The 24,307-nt window shown below is 32.4% G+C and overlaps 1 protein-coding gene across 1 annotated transcript; it reads left to right on the forward strand.

Moving 5' to 3' along the window:
* The first annotated feature begins 2 nt into the window (after nt 1-2).
* LOC134724960 (SPRY domain-containing SOCS box protein 3-like) lies at nt 3-21,880 on the forward strand. The gene is made up of 6 exons (XM_063588379.1): nt 3-219; nt 5,517-5,668; nt 6,257-6,444; nt 7,288-7,516; nt 17,541-20,040; nt 20,637-21,880. The coding sequence occupies exons 1-5, from the start codon at nt 152-154 to the stop codon at nt 17,894-17,896; spliced, it is 993 nt and encodes a 330-aa protein (XP_063444449.1). The 5' UTR covers nt 3-151; the 3' UTR covers nt 17,897-20,040; nt 20,637-21,880.
* Nucleotides 21,881-24,307: the final 2,427 nt, after the last annotated feature.

Consider the following 24,307-nt stretch of genomic DNA (forward strand, 5'->3'; position numbering starts at 1 on the left):
TTGTCATTTAAACGTTTGAACAAAGGGAAATCAATGGAAATTTTGAAAACTTCAATGTGCAACGATTTTATTTTTACATGTCAACAGTGGACAAAGTGAAGAGGATGATTTTAACAAAAAATTGTGAAAATGGCGATCGTATTCTTTGAAAATGAATTCAAATATTGATGAGAAACAGCAGAGTAATTCCCCTATCCAGCCCGATTCACTAACAATACAGTAAAACATAATTTATTTTAACTTATTTTCCACAGCTGTTTATTTTGTATCTTCATTTTCATTTGCATTTGTGTATTGTGATTTACTGCAATATTTTGTCACCAGCATTACTTTTTTAATGATGTTTTCCGGTAAACGATCCTCAGGGTTCCTCTTCACCATACTCCTATATTGTGTTTTATCTATTAATTATTCTGTTTCTGACTCTGATTGAAACAGTACTTGGAAAGCCATATAGTTTACCGTAATGTAGGATAGTCTCTTGAAAAAAGTTGTCTAAAAAAGCAGCATTTGGGACAAGTAAAACAGAGAATTTATGATCAATACTTGCAAAATCAAAATGCAAACATACAGGAGTCTTTTAAGCTCAGTTTTTTTCGTCAAGTCTACAAAATGGGTCAAAGATCAACATATGTACATGTTGATTCACTAAACAATTTAAATGATAGAGCAGCAATATATGCAAAATACGCACAAGTGCACATCCTTTAATGATTGAAAGGGGAAGACATCTTAATTTTCCTAGAGAGAAAAGATACTGTCCTGTCTGTAAAAATGGAGAAATTGAGGATGAACAACATTTCTTATTAAAATGTAATAGATACATTTTGTATACCTCAAAGCGAGAAATATTAGAAAAATAAAATAAATATTATATTTCAAATACAGCGTAACATTACCATTGATGAAAAAATATCTCTATTGGTCAATAATAACTCAGTATTATTACTGAGACTGTCTTCCTCTTTCATATCAGAGTGTCTAAATATAAGAAATAGTGAACTTATATAATACATCATTTTGTAACTTTTCATAATTTAGCATGATATGTTATCATGGAACCTTTCATTCTACCATGTCAATTATAATAGTTGTATGTATACAATGTAGGTCTTAACCATCATGACCATTTATTGTTAATGAGTTTGTGCCAATAATAATATTTGTATTTGTATATATAATTGACTAAGAATGTAACTTTAACACGCTAATGAGTTTATAAAATTAGTTGCTACATGTATATAATTATTCACACAATATTTCCCTAAACAAATTAGCTTCATCAAGCATGTGCATCTTTTAAGGTGCAATCGGATGCATGACAAAACATATTTTTGTAGCTTCAACTACATGTACACTAATTTAAATTTTAGTAAAAGTTTTACATATTTATTGATGTTCAACATGTTCAATATAAAAGATTTTTTTGCCGTTTATTGTACATCATTTGTACATAGCAATTCTTAAATCCAAACAAATAGTTGTTTTAGTGAGATAGAATGAAGCATATGATTTCTTCCTTTGGTTTTGGGTAGAGTCCATCAGGTTCAAGAGTATGTACATTGCATGTAGCTGCTGCATCCAGAACCTTTCTCTCTGTTTTCTCCTTTGGGAGTTCCAATTTTGGTTTACCTGAATTATATATATGAGAGAATGCATGAATACAATGAAACTTTGAAACAGAAAGAATATATACACATGTAGGAGAAAATCAGGTACAAGACATGTATGTACATGTACATGTATTTTGTTTAACTGTAAAATGCTTTCCATTTTTGAAATAAATTGAACTTTCTTCTATTAAATTTGGACATGTCAAACATCGTTTATGGGTACATTTTATAACAATAGTCAAATTTTGAGGATGTTGAATATCGTTTTCAACTTTTCGACTGTCTTTTAATCTTCTTTTATTGTACAATGTAAGACTGTCCATTTTTGTCGAGCCTGCAACTTTTGTTGCAGAAAGCTCGACATAGGGATAGTGATCCGGCGGCTACGGCGTTAGCTAACTTCTTTAAAGCCTTATATTTTAGAAGGTGGAAGACCTGAATGCTTCATACTTTGTATATAGATGCCTCATGTTATGAAGTTTCTGTCAGTCACATGGCCAATGTCCATGACCTCATTTTCATGGTTCAGTGACCACTTGAAAAAAAAGTTCAAATTTTTTGAAATGTTAAAGTAATAGGATAACTATATTTGGTATGTGCGTACCTTGCAAGGTCCTCATGCCCGTCAGACAGTTTTGACTTGATCTCAACCTCATTTCATGGATCAGTGAACAAGGTTAAGTTTTGGTGGTCAAGTCCATATCTGAGATACTACATGTATGAGCTATAGGTCTAGTATATTCGGTGTATGGAAGGACTGTAAGGTGTACATATCCAACTGGCAGGTGTCATCTAACCTTGACCTCATTTTCATGGTTCAGTGCCCGTGGTTAAAGTTAGATTTTTGTGGAGCCTGCAACTTTTGTTGCAGAAAGCTCGACATAGGGATAGTGATCCGGCGCGGGGCGGCTACAGCGGCGGTGGCGGTGTTAGCTCACTTCTTGAAAGCTTTATATTTTAGAAGGTAGAAGACCTGGATGCTTCATACTTTGTATATAGATGCCTCATGTTACGAACTTTCCGTCAGTCACATGTCCAATGTCCTTGTCCTCATTTTCATGGTTCAGTGACTACTTAAAAAAAAAGTTAAGATTTTTTGTAATGTTAAATTATTTCTTATTATAAGTAATTTGATAACTATATTTGGTATGTGCATACCTTGCAAGGTCCTGATGTCCGTCAGACAGTTTTCACTTGACCTCAACCTCATTTCATGGATCAGTGAACAAGGTTAAGTTTTGGTGGTCAAGTCCATATCTCAGATACTACAAGCAATAGGTCTAGTATATTTGGTGTATGGAAGGACTGTAAGGTGTACATGTCCAACTGGCAGGTGTCATCTGACCTTGACCTCATTTTTGTCGAGCCTTCGACTTTAGTCGAAAAAGCAAGACTAAGTGATCCTACATTCTGTCAGCGGCGGCGGCGGCGTCCACAAATATTCACTCTGTGGTAAAAGTTTTTGAAATTTTAATAACTTTCTTAAACTATACTGGATTTCTACCAAACTTGGACAGAAGCTTGTTTATGATCATAAGATACATGTAGTATCCAGAAGTAAATTTTGTAAAAGTGAAATTCCATTTATCCGTATTTTACTTATAAATGGACTTAGTTTTTTCTGCGGGGAAACATAACATTCACTCTGTGGTTAAAGGCAGTGGCGGATCCAGAGGGGGGGTTCCGGGGGTGCGCACCCCCCCTTTATTTTTGCCGATCAATGCATTTGTATCGGGACATATGTTTTGCACCCCCCCTTTGCCCTGGGTTAGCACCCCCCCTTTCGAAAATTCCTGCATCAGCCCCTGAAAGGTTTTAGAATTTTAATAACTTTCTTAAACTATCCTGGGTTTGTGCCAAACTTGGACAGAAGCTTGTTTATGATCATAAGATAGTATCCAGAAGTAAATTTTGTAAAAAAAATAATCCATTTTTTCCGTATTTTACTTTTAAATGGACTTATTTTTTTCTGCAGGGAAACATTACATTCCCTCTGTGGTTAAGTTTTTAAAATATTAATAACTTTCTTAAACTATCCTTGGTTTGTACCAAACTTGGACAGAAGCTTATTTATGATGATAAGATATAGTATCCAGAAGTAAATTTTGTAAAAAGATAACTCCATTTTTCTATATTTTACTTTTAAATGGACTTAGATTTTCTTCCAGTTAACATTACATACAATCTGCAGTTAAAATTTTCAAAACATTAATTAGATTCATTAACTATCCTAGATTTTTACCAAACTTGGACAGAAGCTTCTTACAATCATACTATAGTATCAACAGGAATATTTTTATTGATTTTTTTCCTCATTTTTGCTGAGCCTGCGATTTACAGCAAAAGTAGGCGAGACACTGGGTTCCGCGGAACCCTTACAAATTTTCATGGTTCAGTTTTTGTGTTTTGGCCAGTTTTTCTTATACAATATGCAATATGTCTACTATATTTGTTGTATGGAATGATTGTAAGGTGTACAGATCTAACTGACAGGTGTCATCTGACCTTGACCTCATTTTCATGGTTCAGTGGTCAAAGTTAAATTTTTGAGTTTTGGTCTATTTTTCTAATACTTTATGCATTCGGTCAACTATATTTGGTGTATGGAAATATTTTATGATCTATATTTCTGTTACGCAGATTTTATTTGACCTTGACCTCATTTTCACGGTTCATTGCTAAGTGTGAAGTGTTTGTGGTTTGGTCTGTTTTTCTTAATTTTTAAGCAACAAGTCAGCTATATTTGTTGTATTGAAGAATTGTTAGCTGTACATGTCTGCCTGGCATTGTTCAACTGACCTTGACCTCATTTTCATGGTTCATTGATCAATGTTTTGTTTTCTTGGTTAATGTTGAGATTATGTGAGTTGTAACAAAGCTTTATCAACATAATATCAATGATTAATAAAGAAGGCGAGACATTTCAGTGTGTGCACTCTTGGTTTTGGTCTGTTTTTCTCATACTTTATGCAATAGGTCTACTATAATTGTTGTATGGAATAATTGTAAGGTGTACATGTCTAGCGTGCAGATGTTATCTGACCTTGACCTCATTTTCATGGTTCAGTGGTCAAAGTAAAGTTTTTGAGATTTGGTGTTTTTATCTAATACTATATTCCATACATCAACTATATTTGGTGTATGGAAATATTTTATGATCTATATGTCAGTAGCGCAGATTTTATTTGATCGTTACCTCATTTTCACGGTTCATTGCTCAGTGTTGACTTTTTGTGTTTTGGTTTGTTTTTCTTAAACTATACATGCTATAAGCAATAGGTTAACTATATTTGTTGTATGGAATTCCGAATTGTTAGCTGTACATGTCTGCCTGGCATGGTTCATCTGACCTTGACCTCATGTTCATGGTTCATTGGTCAATGGTTAGTTATCTTGGTTCATGTTAAGTTTATGTGACAGTTTTAATAAAGCTTTATATTAAGGACTATCAACATAATATCAATGATTAGTAAAGAAGGCGAAACATTTCAGCGTGTGCACTCTTGTTTCACTTTTGTTTAAATTATTTTCATTATATCGCATGAATCTAAATATATTACATATATGTATTATAATCTTGTGGATTTTATGTTGTGACAATCAGGATAATTTTGTCTTAATTGTTTGATGATTCTTTGGTTAATTTCGAAGAAATAATGATAATTTGCCAATCATGCATACAATAAACATATTACATCTGTGTTATTTATACACAAGTACATTGAATTACCAACATGGGCTGGTCATTGTTATACATACAATGTATATACATGGAAAAGAATAAATGTGTATATAGTACACCTTAAAAAAGCAACACAGTGAAAATTGTCTCTTGCTGACTCATAAATGTTAACAGATAGTTCAGAAGACATTTCTTCAAAAAATATTTTTTTCTATTGCCAGATACTCAACAAGTGACCTTGATAGTCCCATATCTTCAGACGAAGACAGCATTAATCTTGAAATGATTAATGTAAAGTCAAAAGGAGAAGCATTCTGTGATTGTCACAAGAAAGGCAAAGAAAAAGAATGTACCTGTGGAGAAGAAGATACATGTAAGAGTCTGTGTATGAATAACTTTTTTTTAAAACTACTTAAATAAGACCCTTGAAACAAGAATATGGTACACAGAAACCGCCTATAGTACAAATTTCAGTACTGACTCTTTGCTCATAATGATAAATGAAATATAATTATACAGACAGAAATTTAGGTTGCAACAGGCTGCCTACGGTTCACTCAAAGAATTATCTCAAAGGTTCTTCACTCTACATTAGGCATCAAATTGAATAACCCCATTCTGACTGGATGTTGCTATGTATTTAAACATTTCACACAACCAGACAGATACATCAAGAATTATACTGTCTGTAGGGAGAAGACAAGAATGACCATATTCTGTTTGTTTCCAGTCACTCCTATACAGTCAATGAGTCATGGGTCCAATTATCAGTGTTGACAGGCTAGTGAATACTGACTATCAACTGCTTAGACCATTTAGGCAGGGAGAACATAGAAGGTTCAAAACAAAATATTATTGGTTTATAGTGTGGAGAAACAACATATAAAAATCATATATTGCATTTGTAGTAAGTTCCAGTGAGTATTATATCTTAATTAACTTACCTATTGTATATTAACAGGTTTTGATTGGACATGGGATGAGAAGAGTAAGTCCCATGCAAGCTTTATAAAAGAAGGAGATAGAGAGGTTATGTTTCATATAGATTACAGTGGTGGCACGGCAGCTGTGCGGGGGGATACAAAGTTACATAAAGATCAGTATTATTGGGAGATCAAAATGACAACACCTGTGTATGGTACAGATATGGTAGGTCCAGTGGGTACATGTGTAGTCCCATGATAAATCTATGAAAAAAAAAAATTATAGACAAAATCTAAAATAAATTTCTTATTATGAAAATAAGGATATGTGGTATGGTTGTCAATGAGACAAGTATGATATACCTAAAACCAAAGGACAATTAGCCTGTGAACATCTACAGGTCACTGTTCCCCCATCTAAAATGAATAAAACCCATCAGTGATGACAGCTGACAATGCATGCATGCATGGCAAAATACTCTGTCCTAAATTGTTTTACGGCAGTTGGTATTAAGAAAGTAATATGGAAAATGAGATCATGAAATATGTCCTACTATCCATAAATATAACTGGATTACAGCATGGATGATGCTTTGATAAAATAGTTTGTTCTTATATTGTGCTCTTATATCACTGTGCAAGGTTTAATAGAGAGAGGATTGAAAATAAACAGATACAGTGACCTATTGATTGTTAAATTTTGTGTTATTTGGTCTCTTGTGAAGAGTTGTCTCGTTGTCAATCATACCACATCTTCTTTTTTACAGATATGCAATTGAAATTCATCATCATTCATTATAGCATGAAGCAAACATTGTCTAACACCAGTAGTAGTTTGTCTTGTTTATTCTGAAGCAGTAGGTACATGTATGGTAAAGGCCATAATTTGGCCAAAGGAATTGCAAAATGAGGAAAATTACATAAGCATTTAAAAGTTTATTCATTTTATTGATGAATGAATATGTTAATAGAATATTGTAGTAATACATATTCCTGGTTAAACATTGCATATAATTACTCTTTTAAAGCATGAAATTTATATGAGTGAACATTGCATATTATTTTGTAGATGGTTGGCGTATGTACAACAGATATAGATTTGAACAAGTGTCGACATGTATTCTGTAGTATGATTGGTCAGGACTCAGATTCTTGGGGACTATCTTACACTGGGCACTTACAACACAAGAAACATAAACAATCATATTCCTCCAAGTTTGGTCAGGGTTCTATAGTGGGGGTACATTTAGATATGTGGCATGGAACATTGTCTTTCTACAAGAACAGAAAACCTTTAGGTATGTAGAGTAATTGTTATTTTTATGGCCCCGCAACAAAGTTGTCCGTTCCATATAGTTTTACCCTTGTTCCTAATTCCATCAGTCCGTCACAAGCCATTATTTTTTTCTAAACGCCTTCAGATATTGGGCTGATTTTAAGTATGTGATTTACCCATGATGAGTTACAAATCAAGATTAAGTTTTGCTTCGCTTGGCTAATTTTTGCTGTTATGACGTGCTTTGGACTAAGATGAATTTTCAAAAATCAGTTATACAGACTTTTTTATACGACCGCAAAATTATTTTTTTTTGTGTCGTATAATGGTATGATGTTGTCGGAAGATGCATGTGGTTTCCGGACCATTACTTGAGTTTAGTCAATGGATCTCTATGAAATTCAGTAAGAAGGTTCAATACCACAAAGTTAAGGTTGGGATTGAATTTGGGGATAATGGTCCAAACCGTTTAGGAATTTTGGGTCCTTTTAGGGGCTTAAACAAGCATTTTTCTACTTCCAGGATAATAACTTATATAGGTACATTTTGTATTTCAATTGCTCTGAAATTATACCACAATGTTTAATACCACAAGAAGAAGGTTTTGATTAATTTTGAGGGTGATGGTGCAGACAGTTTGGGAAATAAGGACCAAAAAGGGGCCAAAACAATCATTTTTAGCTCACCTGGTCCGAAGGGCTAAGTGAGCTTTTCTCATCACTTTGCGTCTGTTGTTGTCATCGTCTGTCGTCATTAACTTTTACAAAAATCTTCTCCTCTGAAACAACTGGGCCAAATTTAACCAAACTTGGCCACAATCATCATTGGGAGGTCTAGTTTAAAAAATATGTGGCGTGACCCCGCCAATCAACCAAGATGGCCGCCATGGCTAAAAATTGAACATAGGGGTAAAATGTAGATTTTGGCTAATAACTCTGAAACCAAAGCATTAAGAGCAGTATTTAGAGCAAATCTGACATGGAGTAAATTGTCTATAAGGTCAAGATCTATTTACCCTGAAATTTTCAGACAAATCTGACAACCCATTGTTGGGTTGCTGCCACCAAATTATTAATTTTAAGGAAAATTTTGCAGTTTTTGGTTATTATCTTGAATATTATTATAGATATAGAGATAAAGTGTCAACAGCAATAATGTTCAGCAAAGTAAGATCTACAAAGAAGTCAAAATAACCAAAATTGTCAGTTGACCCCTTAAGGAGTTATTGCCCTTTATAGTCAATTTTTAATCATTTTTCAAAAATTTTAGTATTTTAAAAAAATCTTCTCTGAAACTACTGAGCCAAATTTAACCAAACTTGGCGACAATCATCATTGGGATGTCTAGTTTAAAAAATGTGTAGCGTGATTCCCCCAACCAACCAAGATGGCTGCCATAGCTAAAAATAGATCATAGGGGTAAAATGTAGATTTTGGCTTATAACTCTGAAACCAAAGCATTTAGAGCAGTATTTAAAGCAAATCTGACATGAAGTAAAATTGTCTATTAGGTCAAGATCTATCTGCCCTGAAATTTTCAGACAAATCTGACAACCCATTGTTGGGTTGCTGCCACCAAATTAGTAATTTTACGGAAAATTTTGCAGTTTTTGGTTATTATCTTGAATATTATTATAGATAGAGATAAACTGTAAACAGCAATAATGTTCAGCAAAGTAAAATTTACAAATAAATTAACAAGACCGAAATGGTCACTTGACCCCTTTAGGAGTTATTGCCCTTTATAGTCAAATTTTTACCATTTTTCTTAAATCTTAACAATCTTTTACAAAAATCTTCTCCTATGAAACTACTTAGCCAAATTAATCCAAACTTGGCCACAATCATCTTTGGGGTATCTAGTTTAAAAAATGTGACACGGCCATCAAATCAAGATGGCTGCCACAGGTAAAAATAGAATATAGGGGTAAAATGCAGTTTTTGGCTTATAACTCAAAAACCAAAGCATTTAGAGCAAATCTGTCATGGGGTAAAATTGTTTATCAGGTCAAGATGTATCTGCCCTGGAATTTTCAGATGAATAGGACAACATGTTGTTGGGTTGCTGCTTCTGAATCAGTAATTTTAAGAAAATTTTGCTCTTTTTGGTTATTATCTTGAATATTATTATAGATATAGAGATAAAGTGTCAACAGCAATAATGTTCAGCAAAGTAAGATTGACAAATAAGTCACTCTGACCAAAATGGTCAATTGACCCCCTAAGGAATTATTGTCCTTTATAGTCAATTTTTAACAATTTTCATAAAATTTGTAAATTTTTATTAACATTTTCCACTGAAACTACTGGGCCAAGTTCATTTAGATAGAGATAATTGTAAGCAGCAAGACTGTTTAGTAAAGTAAGATGTACAAACACATCACCATCACCAAAACACAATTTTGTCATGAATCCATCTGCTTCCTTTGTTTAATATTCACATAGACCAATGTGAGTGACACTGGCTCTTTAGAGCCACTAGTTTTGATCAGGCTTGAAGATATTGATTGATTATTAGTCATGTTGGTATATAGTTTTATCATGACAAGTTACAGATCAAGTTCAAATCTTTGTTTTGGTCTGATAATTTTATCCATGTTATGGTCCTTGGACTTGAAAATTTAACTCATACAATCAGTTTTTCACACTGTTTACACCATGACAAGTTAAAGAACATGTTTGTATTTTGTTCCAGTGTAATGTAATTTTTTGCCGGTAGGGGATTATGTATTGCCATGCAATACTCCCAAATGGCTTGTTCTGTTGGGCCCTCCTAATTGCTATGTTTATTTCCTAGGGAGACAGTAGCTATTGATTGCTAATTACCGGTACCTTCAAACCTGATTCAGAGAAATAGTTTTTTTTTTTTTTAAAGAAATTCTATTCTATTAACTTATTTCCATAAAGGTTACACTCTAATTTCGTAGACCAATTTTTATACGACCGCAAAAATTGAAAAAATGTTTTGGTCGTATATTGGTATTACGTTGGCGTCGTTGTCCGAAGACTTTTAGTCTTCGAACTTTAACTTAAGTATAGAAAATAGAAATCTATGAAATTTAAACACAAGGTTTATGACCATAAAAGGAAGGTTGGGATTGATTTTGGAAGTTTTGGTCCCAACAGTTTAGGAACTAGGGGCCAAAAAGGGCCCAAATAAGCATTTTCTTGGTTTTCGCACTAAAACTTTAGTTTAAGTCAATAGAAAACTATGAAATTTTGACACAAGATTTATGACTACAAAAGGAAGGTTGGGATTGATTTCGGGAGTTTGGGTCCCAACAGTATATGAATTAGGGGACAAAAAAGGGCCTAAATAAGCATTATTCTTAGTAAATATAAATCAATGAAATTTAAACACAAGGTTTATGAACACAAAAGGAAGGTTGGGATTGATTATGGGAGTTGAGGTCCCAACAGTTTAGGAATTATGGACCAAAAAGGGGCCCAAATAAGCATTTTTCTTGGTTTTCGCACCATATCTTTAGTATAAGTGAATAGAAATCTATGAAATTTAAACACAAGGTTTATGACGATAACAGGAAGGTTGGGATCGATTTTGGAAGTTTTGGTCCCAACAGTTTAGGAATAAGGGGCCCAAAGGGTACAAAATTGAAATTTTTTTGAATTCATCAAAAATTGTATAATTGGGGTTCTTTGATATGCCGATTCTAACTGTGTATGTAGATTTCTAATTTTTGGTCCCGTTTTCAAATTGGTTGACATTAAGGTCCAAAGGGTTCAAAATTAAATTAAGTTTGATTTTAACAAAAATTGAATTCTTGGGGTTCTTAGATATGCTGAAACTAAACATGAACTTTGATTTTTGGCCCAGTTTTCATATTAGTCCAAATCAGGGTCCAAAATTAAACATTGTTTGATTTCAACAAAAATTAAAACCTTGGGGTTTTTTGATATGCTGAATCTAAACATGTACTTAATTTTTAGCTCACCTGGCCCAAAGGGCCAAGTGAGCTTTTCTCATCACTTGCAGGGATGATTCCACTATATAGTTTAGGGCTGCTTAACAGCCCTTAAATCGGCCAGTGGCCCTAAAAAAATGTTTGTCAATATAAATTCCCAATTCAGGAAAATAAAACAAAAATCGGTATTTCCAGAAAAGTTTCCGTCACCGATTACGGCAACTATAACTGTTCATAGCTTGTCGTCAAAACATAGTAAAATCCGGATAAAAATGCTGACTATGATCGCATTTTCTTAACAACGATTTAATTATGTCAACATGAGGTAAACAATTTTAGCGGGCGGATTCAATTGCAGTTAAAATGTTATGAGCGTATTTGGTCTCGTAAAAGTAGATCGCTCAGCAGGTTGATAAAACATATGCTTTTTGTCAAAATGGGTGTCAAAACAGACCTCTGCAAAGAGCAAATTTTATATAACATTGATGAATGAATTTGATGGTAAAAGCAGATCGCCAAGCAGAGCCGGTTATGTTGATTAAAACTTGTTTTGTAAAAGAAATTATTTTATATTTTGCTCTTTTTTCCGCAAAAGACAAAAGTTTGAGCGTTTTTGAAAATAATGTTGATGATAGACCATTCATGAAATGAGACCCCCCCTGAAATATGATGTCATCATAATGGAACTGTTTCAAAAGAAATGAAAATGATCAAAATAATTTTAAAGTTCACTGGTTCAATTGCTTAAAATAACTTATCAATTAAGCATATATATATACTTTTGTAATTGGTTTTCTTAATTCAACAATTGGCCAGTTCTATTTGAAATACATTTAAAAAAATTTCACTGGTTAATATGGCAAGCCGTTTTGCTATTTAATCTAACTTCAAGATATCTCATAAACTTTATAAGATATCTGATATAATAGTTCATTAGATATTTGATATAGTTTGAAAGATATCTTATAAAGTTAATAAGATATCTTATAAAGTTATTAAGATATCTTATAAAGTTATTAAGATATCTTATAAAGTTTATAAGATATCTTATATAATTTTCTTAATATGATATCCAATGAACTATATAAGATATCTTATACAAAACATATTTATAAGATATTTCATATACTTTCAGATATCTTAAATAAATCTTATATATTATATGAGATACCGTATATATTATGAGATAATTTGAAATTGGAATAAATAGCTAAACAGCCTGCCATAGGTGCATGTTAGCTGGTACTTGTGGTATATATGTTTTTTGAAATAGGCCTCGTTTACCAAGGTTAAGATGATAGTGCATTATATGCAATGATATTCATGTATTACAACTTCCCTGGTCTGAATCCAATAATTTCTTCAATCAGTGTACAGAAGAAATTAACTTAATATTCATTTTCCGTTTTTACAGGAAAATGATATATTATTTCGTCCTATATTGTATGCATAAAAAAATTTGATATTCAAGTGGCCCATTTGTAAACACCTGGAATCATCCCTGACTTGGCGTCCTGCGTCAGTCATCGTCGTCCTGCGTCCGGCGTTAACTTTTACAAAAATCTTCTCCTCTGAAACTACTGGGCCAAATTTTACCAAACTTGGCCACAATCATCATTTGGGTATCTAGTTTAAAAATTGTGTCCGGTGACCCCGCCAACTAACCAAGATGGCCGCCATGGCTATAAATAGAACATAGGGGTAAAATGCAGTTTTTGACTTATAACTCAAAAACCAAAGCATTTAGACCAAATCTGAAATGGGGTTAAATTGTTTTTCAGGTTAAGATCTATCTGCCCTGAAATTTTCAGATGAATCTGACATTCCGTTGTTAGGTTGCTGCCCCTGAATTGGTAATTTTAAGGAAATTTTGTTGTTTTTGGTTATTATCTTGAATATTATTTTAGATAGAGATAAATTGTAAACAGCAATAATGTTCAGCAAAGTAAGATCTACAAATAAGTCAACATGACCAAAATGGTCAGTTGACCACTTTAGGAGTTATTGTCCTTTATAGTCAATTTTTAACCATTTTTCGTAAATCTTAGTAATCTTTTAGAAAAATCTTCTCCTCTGAAACTGCTGGGCCAAATTATTTGAAACTTGGCTACAATCATCATTGGGGTATCTAATTTAAAAATTGTGTCCAGTGACCAGGGCAAGCAACCAAGATGGCTGCCACGTCTAAAAACAGAACATAGGGTAAAATGCAGTGTTTGGCTTATAACTCAAAAACCAAAGCATTTAGAGCAAATCTGACAACGGGTTAAATTGTTTATAAGGGTCTAGATCTATCTGCCCTGAAATTTTCAGATGAATTTGACAACCTGTTTTGGGGTTGCTGCCCCTGAATTGGTAATTTTAAAGAAATTTTGCTGTTTTTGGTTATTATATTGAATATTATTATAGATATAGGTAAACTGTAAACAGCAATAATGTTCAGCAAAGTAAGATCTACAAATAAGTCAACATGACCGAAATGGTCAGTTGACCCCTTTAGGAGTTATTGACCTTTGTAGTCAATTTTTAATCTGCTTCCTTTGTTTAATATTCACATAGACCAAGGTGAGTGACACAGGCTCTTTAGAGCCTCTAGTTTTATTATGAGCCCAGTTTTCAAGTTGGTCCAAATCAGGGTCCAAATTTAAAGTTTGTTTGATTTCAACAAAAATTGAATCCTTGGGGTTCTTTGATATGCTGAATCTAAACATGTACTTAAACTTTTGATTATAGGCCCAGTTTTCAAGTTGGTCCAAATTGGGGTCCAAAATTAAACTTTATTTGATTTCAACAAAAATTGTACATATGGGGTTCTTTGATATATGCTTAATCTAACCATGTATTAAGATTTTTGATGTTTGGGCCGGTTATCAAATTGGTCCACATTGAGGTTTAAAGGGTCCAAAATTGAACTTTGTTTGATTTCATCAAAAATTGAATTCTTGGGATCTTTGATATGCTGAATCTAACCATGTATTTAGATTTTGGATATTGGACCATGATAGGTAATGTCCAATTTAAAATTTAAAGTTTTTAAGTTTAAGTTCTTAGACCACATTCATTATGTGTCAGAAACCTGTGTTGTGTCAACTATTTAATCACAATCCAAATTCAGAGCTGTTTCAAGCTTGAATGTTGTGTCCATACTTGCCCCAATGTTCAGGGTCTGAACTCTGCAGTTGTATAAAGCTGTGCCCTGTGGAGCATCTGGTTTTATGTACAAATCAGATCATATTGTAGTACCTGGTGTTGTTTAGTTTCTTTAGTCAAATGACTAGTTAATTGAGCATCTGTTATAAAAAAAAATAACAGGCTGTTTATATCCTAAATGTCTTGAAAGTAGAATTGTTAACAGCTGGGATGGAAGATTCTTGCAATTTTTATTAGTATGATGAACTGAATGTATCCTTTTCAAGGTATCTGTCATAATATGGTGATAAAAGGACTTCTGACAATTCAGATGACGCTGTCTGTTGGGACATCTGTTTCAGACCTTTATATACTGTGGGATGTCAGAGCCAGTATTCTGTTAGAACTTTGTACTCACACATGTTATTTCTCTCATTTATATACGACCGCAAAAATTTTAATTTTTCGTCGTATATTGCTATCACGTTGGCGTTGTCGTCATCGTCCTCGTCGTCCAAATACTTTTAGTTTTCGCACTCTAACTTTAGTAAAAGTATTAAAATAGAAATTTATGAAATTTTAACACAAGGTTTATGACCACAAAAGGAAGGTTGGGATTGATTTTGGGAGTTGAGGTCCCAACATTTTTGGAGAAAGGGGCCAAAAAGGGCCCAAATAAGCATTTTCTTGGTTTTCGCACAATAATTTAAGTTTAAGTATATAGAAATCTATGAAATTTTGAATCAAGGTTTATGCCCACAATAGGAAGGTTGGGATTGATTTTCGGAGTTTTGGTTCTAACAGTTTAGGAATTAGGGGTTAAAAAAGGGTTGAAATTTTGGGAGTTGAGGTCCCAACATTTTTGGAGAAAGGGGCCAAAAAGGGCCCAAATAAGCATTTTCTTGGTTTTCGCACAATAATTTAAGTTTAAGTTCAATCCCAAAATAAGCATTATTCTTGGTTCAATGACTTTAATTTAAGTAAATAGAAATCAATTGGAGTTATCTTTCTTTGTATAGAATAGTAGTTGAATCAACTTTAATCATTGTTTTATACAATAAACAATGTACCTATTATCATTTTTAGTACCAACTGATAAATTCAAACAATCTTTACCATTCAGTGATAACATGTTCTTTTTATTACATTTTAATATTGTATGATGTATTTAAATGAGCAGTAATTGTCAAAAAGGGTCCAAATAAGCATTATTCTTGTTTTTTTGCACAATAACTTTAGTATAAGGGAATAGAAATCAATGAAATTTAAACCCAAGGTTTATGAACACAAAAGGAGGTTGGGATTGATTTTGGGAGTTGAGATCCCAACAGTTTAAGAATTAGGGACCAAAAAGGGCCCAAATAAGCATTTTTCTTGGTTTTCGCACCATTACTTTAGTATAAGTAAATAGAAATCTATGAAATTTAAACACAAGGTTTAAGACCATAAAAGGAAGGTCAAGAGTGATTTTGGGAGTTTTGGCCCCAACAGTTTGGGAATAAGGGGCCCAAAGGGTCCAAAACTAAACTTTGTTTGATTTCATCAAAAATTGAATAATTGGGGTTCTTTGATATGCCGAATCCAACTGTGTATGTAGATTCTTAATTTTTAGTCCCTTTTTCAAATTGGTCCAAAAGGTCTAAAATTAAATTTAGTTTGATTTTTAACAAAAATTGAATTCTTGGGGTTCTTTGATATGCTGAATCTAAAAATGTACTTAGATTTTTGATTATTTGCCCAGTTTTCAAGTTGGTCCAGATGGGGGTCCAAAATTAAACTTTGTTTGATTTCATCAAAAATTGAATAATTGGTTTTTTTTTAAAATGCCAAATCTAACTGTGTAAGTAGATTCTTAAATTTTGGTCCCGTTTTCAAATTGGTCTTCATTAAGGTCCAAAGGGTCCAAAATTAAAGTTTAATTTTGGACCCTTTGGACCTTAATGATGACCAATTTGAAAAGGACTTCAACTCCCAAAATCAATCCCAACCGTCCTTTTGTGTTCATAAATTTTCAATAGTTTGATTTAAACAAAAAATGGGCTTCTTTGATACGCTGTACTTAGATTTTTGATTATGGGCCCAGTTTTCAAGTTGGTCCAAATCAGGATTCAAAATAATTATATTAAGTATTCTACAATAGCAAGAAATTTTTAATTGCACAGTATTCAGCAATAGCATGAAATCTTCAATTGTACAGTATTGTGCAATAGCAAGAAATTTTCAATTGCACAGAATAGTTCAATAGTAAGAAATCTTCAATTGACAGTATTGCACAATAGCAAGAAATATCTAATTGCACAATATTGTGCAATAGCAATGAATTTTCAATTGGAGTTATCTTTCTTTGTCCAGAATAGATATTTGTGCAATAGCAAGATATTTTCAATTTTCTTTGAAATTTGAGTTATCTTTCTTTGTCCAGAATAGTAGTTGAATCAACTTAAATCATTGTTTTATACAATATACATTGTATTTTGACTTTTACTACCAACTGATAAATTAAAACAATCTTTACCATTTAGTGATAATAAGCACTTTTTTTTACATTTTAATATTTTATGATGTATTTAAATGCGCAGTTATTGTTGCAAACAACTTTAGAAATTTGAATTGAGATCAGTTTTGGAATAAGGGAAAGGGAGATGTGGAAACAAAATGGGGGGGGGGGGGGGGGGGGTCAATTTTTCTCATTTCAGATTTCATAAATAAAAAGAAAATCTCTTCAAACATTTTTTTGAGAGGATTACTATTCAACAGCATAGTGAATTTAGGCAAATTATTATTTTTTAAATTCATTAGACCACATTCATTCTGTGTCAGAAACCTATGCTGTGTCAACTATTTAATCACAATCCAAATTTAGGGCTGAATCCAGCTTGAATGTTGTGTCCATACTTTCCCCAACCGTTCAGGGTTCAACCTCTGCGGTCGTATTAAGCTGCGCCCTGCGGAGCATCTGGTTTATCATTTAGAGATTATTTTGTTTACATTTTAGGTATAGCCTACACAGGGTTGCAAGGGAAGATTCTTTATCCAGTGGTTTCATCAACGGCAGCTAGAAGTGGAATGAAAATAATTAGATGTTGTTCATTTCCAACCTCATTGCAATTTATGTGTTGTCAAGTTTTGAGAAAAGTAATTCCGTCTCATTTAGATGTTTTAACTGCTGTAGAATTACCACCTGGACTTAAAGAATTTTTGAAGAACAATGTTCAATGGTTGTTACAACCATTTCCATCGTCAGCACCAGGGCCATTGAAATCCAGGAAAAGGACTCATTCTGAAGAGGATGCAGATGGACCTGGTCCTAGTAAAAGAATTAAATATAAATTGTTAAAAGAAGACAAATAATTTTAAGTAGTTCTTATAAAAGTTGTTATTTTAAAACATTTTAGACCCTGTTTGTGTATGTATGGGGCATACTTCAAAGCTTTTTTTTTTTATTTCAGATTTGACAGTTGGCAGTATATCTTTTAAATTACTTTTTACAGTAGAAGAGGTTTTTATTTCCATTTCATTATAGACATAAGTGTATGGTAATTCATCATAGTTAAAAAGTATAATATGTTTTACTATTATCAGATCTAATATTGCAAGCACTAGTTATCCAAATTCTTATAAAGGAAACCATGTTGTAAGCTATTAAGGAACCACACAAGACAGACAATTTTTAACTTTGGTTAAATGTTATTGTAATATCGGTTATTATGAAGGAGCTTGTTTACCTTTTTTTTTAAATCTCACTCATCAACTAAATGAATTCTAAAGGAGAATACACTTTCATGAATACCTTGGGAATTACTTTTGTTTCTGATGGTTCCATTAAAAATGCTTTAAACTTCTGCATCAAAATCAAAATATACTTACAGAACTTTTTAGCATAAAGTTAGAATTCATACTCCCAACATAAAAAAATGGAATTTATTGGTGTATTTTTTATTTTTTTATAAATTTTAATGACTAACAATGAAGTTAATGTTTACATAAAACACTGGTATTATATGAACTGCTTAACCTGTAGCGGCACATGAAAAAACAAAACATGATTCATAGCTATAATAAAAGGGCAAATTCTTACCATTTATCATAAGTTTATGAAACAAACTTATCAATTTAACTTTTCCTGAGACACATAAGGTGATGACTTATTGGAGAAAATACTTTTTACTTGGAAATTTCCACACTCCTGAGGATTACTTTTCTTATTTTTTAAATTATTGATGTAAAGCCTTTAAGGGACCAATGTCACCCCCACAGCAAATGTTATTCATTGAAATCACAGATGCATCTTAGATTACAATATAAAAAAAGAAGATGAAGTATGATTGCCAAAGAGACAACTCTCCACAAGAGACCAAAATGACTCAGAAATTAACAACTATAGGTCACCTTCAACAATGAGCAAAGACCATATCGCATAGTCAGCTATTAAAGGCCCCAGGCCCCAACATGACAATGTAAAAAAAATTCAAAAGAGAAAACTAACAGCCTTATTTACATCAAGATTGAGCACAATCATATTAATTTTGATGCATATTTAACATCAATTTAACTTTCAATATCTTTAGCTGCCACAGCCCTGTACAATATTCAGATATGGTTTTTTTTTAATGTTAATTTAACCAAAATTGTGCTGTGTATTGGAGTATGAGTTTTATGTTGTATCATTTTTATGCTAGAGTTGCTTTGATGAAATCATGCATTTGGGTCAGTTTCTTAGAAACACATTTTCATAGTTTTTATGTTGTCTAAAACAGTTATTAACGAATAATTCAGTCAAAATGTCTTATATTTCATGTGCGACAGTTTAAGTAACTCTACTGAAGTTTATGTTAGTTGTATAACCCTAAATCCAAAACAAAAATTTCTTAAATAAGCAAAAAACAGTAAAAATGTGACTATACATATAAATATTGCTACTTTTTCATTTCAATTCCATTACTTACCAAATGTTATGTACCTTATACATAATGCTTATTACCACAAAGCTCAGATCAATTACAAATATGGGAAGGGTCACTTCTACCGTTCTTGAGTTATGTCCCTTTATAATGAATCATCTGATCTGTGTCCCATGGACAAATTCCCCATTTATTTTCACCAACATGTAAATTCATTTTCATGGAACTACTGATGACAAGACAGAAGTAGGCAAAATCATAAGTGCAAGCTGATGATTAATAAATGTAATTGTAACCTTTTATGTCCCCACAATTTAGTTTAAGGCAAATTAAGTGTTCTTAGATATACATTGCTCTTCTTTGTTGGTTAGAGGAGGGACTGAAGGGAGATAACTGATTTATATATTTTATTACAATGTAAAATTAATTAATTTTGTAATACCAAAGAAAGCATATTATTATTTTAACTTAAGCGTATAGTCAATGGCATATTTAAAGTCACAAGTATTGTGTGAGTAAATTTCAGCATAGTTTAAAATAAAATAATTCATATTTATTTAATAGTCTTTTTAGCGACATAGTAAAGCTTTTAAGGTGGTATGGGTGTCTTTCGCCATCTTGGATTGTAAAAAACAGAGAATCTAAGGTCCATATTTTCTATCAAATTAGCAAAATTTGATGCAAGAATGCAGATATTTCATGTGTTTTTACATTTAAAAGATCCAATTTATAAGAATATAACTTATCCATATAAATATATGTACAAGTGCAGATTATTTTTGGTTGTTTTTAAATATTTTGAAATTGTCATTTTAAGGGGAGGTAACTCTAAAACAGTGCATTTTCTGTTGGATTGTTCATGGAATTTTCTTACTTTGTATTTTAGCCGGAAAAAACGTACGGTGACCCTATCTTTTCTTTTGATATTATCAAAGCATTGTTTGAAAGCTATATTTTCCTAATTTATTTTACAATTCTATCATTTCGTTTAGTTTCTATTCACAAAATGGTGTTTTTTCCTGTATAATCCATACAAAATGTGTCATTTTGCCACGACCCGTAGCTTGAAAAAATGCACGGTGACCTACCATTTTTATAATATTTTTTAACATGTATCAATAGATACTACATTTTGGCAAAGTATGAACAAATTCTATCATTTTTATTTTAGACTCCAATACCACCTTAAGTAGTGTACATTTTTTTTAATTGGCCACAAAAAATTTTCTCATGACTTTGCATCTGTGGTTGTTGTCCAACATCGTCCATTTACTTTTACAAAAATAAGTTCTTCTTTGAAATTAATGAATCAAATTAAGCCTAAATCATCATTACAGTATCTTTTTAAAAAATCTGTCCAATATACTTTTTCTGCCAATCAACATGGTCAACATGGCTGAATAAAGCAGATAGTGGTCAAATGCAAAATTTTGATAACTGCTTTAAAAAAATATCATTAAAAGTCAGCAAGACAGATAAACAAATAAGTCAATATACTGGTAGATAAAATTGTTCAATCACTCTTTTAAGGAGTTATTTCCTTAATATATGTGTTATCATGTCGTCTGCATCGTCGTTGGGAAGGTTGGGATTGACTTTGGGGGTTATGGTCCCAATAGTTTAGGAATTAGGGGCCAAAAAGGGGGGTCCAAATAAGCATTTTTGTAGCAAAAATGATCAGCAATGCAAGTATGTGCATATAAAAGTTCTTATAAGTATAACTGGCTAATTATTTTGTTCACCAGATTCAGTGATACAGGCACAGGTGTGCATCATGTTCTTGTTCAGCACCTTGTTTAAAAAGCTTTTTTTCAATTATCAGTTTTGGATTTTACGAAGTTGACGGTGCCATAATATATATAATAGTTTTACCTTTGTCCGAAATTCCGTCATTCCGTCATTCCGCAACAAACCATTATACAGAGTTTTTTTCTAAAAGCCTTCAGATATTGGGCTGATTTTTGGTATGTGAGTTAACCAAGATGAGTTACAGATCAAATTTAAGTTTCGTTCTGCTCCACTAATTTTTGCCAAAATTAAGGGTTTACAACTTTTAAAATTGTTGAAAATCACAGTTATACAGACTTTTTTTTCTATACGCCTTCCGATTTTGAGTTGATTTTTGATATGTGAAACGACCATCATGTTTGTGTCCTCATCTGTTATTGAAATTGCAGATTTTTCAATTTTTTGTGACGGGGCCATTTGTGTTGCTTTGACACATCTAGTTTATTTATTAATTACCTGAATATACATCTACTTTAAACTTTTTTTTCATTTTGCAAATAATGTACATAATTATGTAAGCTAGCTTACTGCTAGTTCTTGACTGTTAAAAAATAGTATAGGTTTTTATTAATACAATTGTACATTCATATATATTATGAATAATACTTTCAAAGCTACAGTATCTGTTTATTAAATATATGTTTTATTTGTGTTTCTTATTTTTGTATCCTCCCCTAAATGAGGATTTTATGTGTGCTATGTGGGATATATGCACAAAATGATATAAAAAGTGTCCCAATGAATGCAAAATGATATTTTGGTGTGAGTAGAATGTTCCTGCATGTATATGCATGAAACATTAAGAACAAGTGAAACTGCAAGCTACTGCTCACTGATGATACCCCCGCCGCAAGTGGATAATATTAATAGTGTAAAAATATGCAAAGTGTTCGGTAAACAGGAAGTTTTCAAGTGATGAATCTGAAAACTCATTACACAGTATAGCTGACATAAAAATCCTGAAACCAAATTTCAGAAATCATTGTATTGTAATTCCTGAGAAAAATGCGACGAAAAATATTCATGGGACGGACGGACTGACTGAGGGACTGACAGAAGGACAGACAGAGGTAAAACAGTATACCCCCCCTTTTTTAGGACGATTTGGGCCGTGAATGTCATGAATGCTATTCTATTTTACAGTGTTGGACAGCGTCAATTGTTTAAAATGCTGCAAGCATAAGAAAAAGCTATCAACCAATTAGAGGACAGAAAGACAACATACAATGTATAGCAGTACATTTCTGAAGATTTTGATCAGATAAAGGATGAAAGTCCATGAACACATGCTTTACATTAAAACATAACCATTCAAGTGATTTATAATATCTTAACTTTTGTTTCAAATTTGAAGTATCATATGAGTTAAGGTGGTATGGGTGTCTTCCTCCATCTTGGATTGTAAAAAACAGTGAACCAAAGGTCCATATTTTCTATCAAGTTAGCAAATTTGATGTAAGAATGCAGATACACATGTATTTAATATGAATTTTCATTTAAAAGAACCAATTCATAAGAATATAACTAATAAATATTAGTATTTGTGCAAAAATTGATTATTTTTGTTTGTTTTTTATAGTATTTCCATCATTGACAGTTCAATTTTTTGTTCATGTAAATTAATCAGTGAGTGATAGATTTCTCTTGCAAGAAATTTAAAGGACCCATTGAATAAACTAAACAGAGAACAATATCTATTGTATCTGTAAGATGGGACAATAGAACTGCCAAAAGTTTAAATCGACAGGTAACTTGCAGGTGAATCTGTGGAAAACTATGATAGGGTTCGCAATAATTTCTGTGTCATTTTGGTTTCTTGTGGACAGTTGTCTCATTGGCAATCATACAATAACCAAGTACACTAAACAATGACCAATGAACATGCATGAACCATGAGGTCAAGGTCAGATGAACCATGCCAGGCAGACATAGATATAGGAAGATGTGGTGTGATGTACAGATTTCAATTCTGCCATTAAACAAATTCAGTTGAACTATTGCTTATAGTTTAAGAAAAACAGACAAAAACACAAAAAGGTTACACTGAGCAATACCAGTGAAAATGATGTCAAGGTTAAATAAAACCTGTGACATTGACATGAACATCATAAAATATTTCCATTCACCAAATATAGTTGACCCAAAAACTTAGCTTTGACCACTGAACCATGAAAATGAGGTTAATGTCAGATGAAACCTACCAGCTAGACCTGTATAACTTGCAATCATTCCATATACCAAATATAGTAGACCTATTGCTTACAGTATTAGAAAAACAGACCAAAACACAAAAACTTTACTGTAAACACTGAACCATGAAAATGAGGACAAGGTCAGATGACACCTGCCAGTTGAAAATGTACACCTCAACAAAAAGATTGGCTTAGTTCTTTGATTTTAAAGTCAGATATATTGAAGATTTCCCTGTTTCTCTTTAACCCAATTGTCAGTCAATCAGTATTTACATTCCGTATATCTCAGTGAGCTTGTGATAGAGGATACTACAGAAACCAAGATGTTTGCTTCATATCTTGACCTTTACTTTGATATTGACACTGATTGACACCTTCAAACCAAAATCTTTTAAAAAAGGATGATTTCAACTTTCCAATTGTCAGTTTCCTCATGTCTGAATAGTACTATCTATTTAGAACCATCATATAATGTGCACATATCTCAATAAATACCTTAAGCTCATGCATGTTGAGTCAGTACAGACTTCATTAATAGGGGTATACTCCTGACTACTTAAAACAGGCCGCATATTTCAAAGGGATTTTAAACTCATTTAAATAGTCGGCAACAATATCAAAACATCATGGTAAAAGTTGAAGAACGATGTATGACAAACAAAATTCTACAAAACACTACATAGGAATCTAAAGATCAACACGACTCTTTTTGAAAACCAGAGAAGGTTTACCAGATTCTGTTCTAATTATGACACCTGAGTGTCTTACGTGGAAATTAAGATTTGGTGACATGTAATAAATTATGAGGAAAAACTGGCGACTGAAATGGTTTATATCACCATATAAAGAATAATGTTACCTTTACACTATCAACACTAGCA

The sequence above is a fragment of the Mytilus trossulus genome, chromosome 7, assembly GCF_036588685.1.
Source record: "Mytilus trossulus isolate FHL-02 chromosome 7, PNRI_Mtr1.1.1.hap1, whole genome shotgun sequence".
In the NCBI taxonomy this organism is placed as follows: domain Eukaryota; kingdom Metazoa; phylum Mollusca; class Bivalvia; order Mytilida; family Mytilidae; genus Mytilus; species Mytilus trossulus.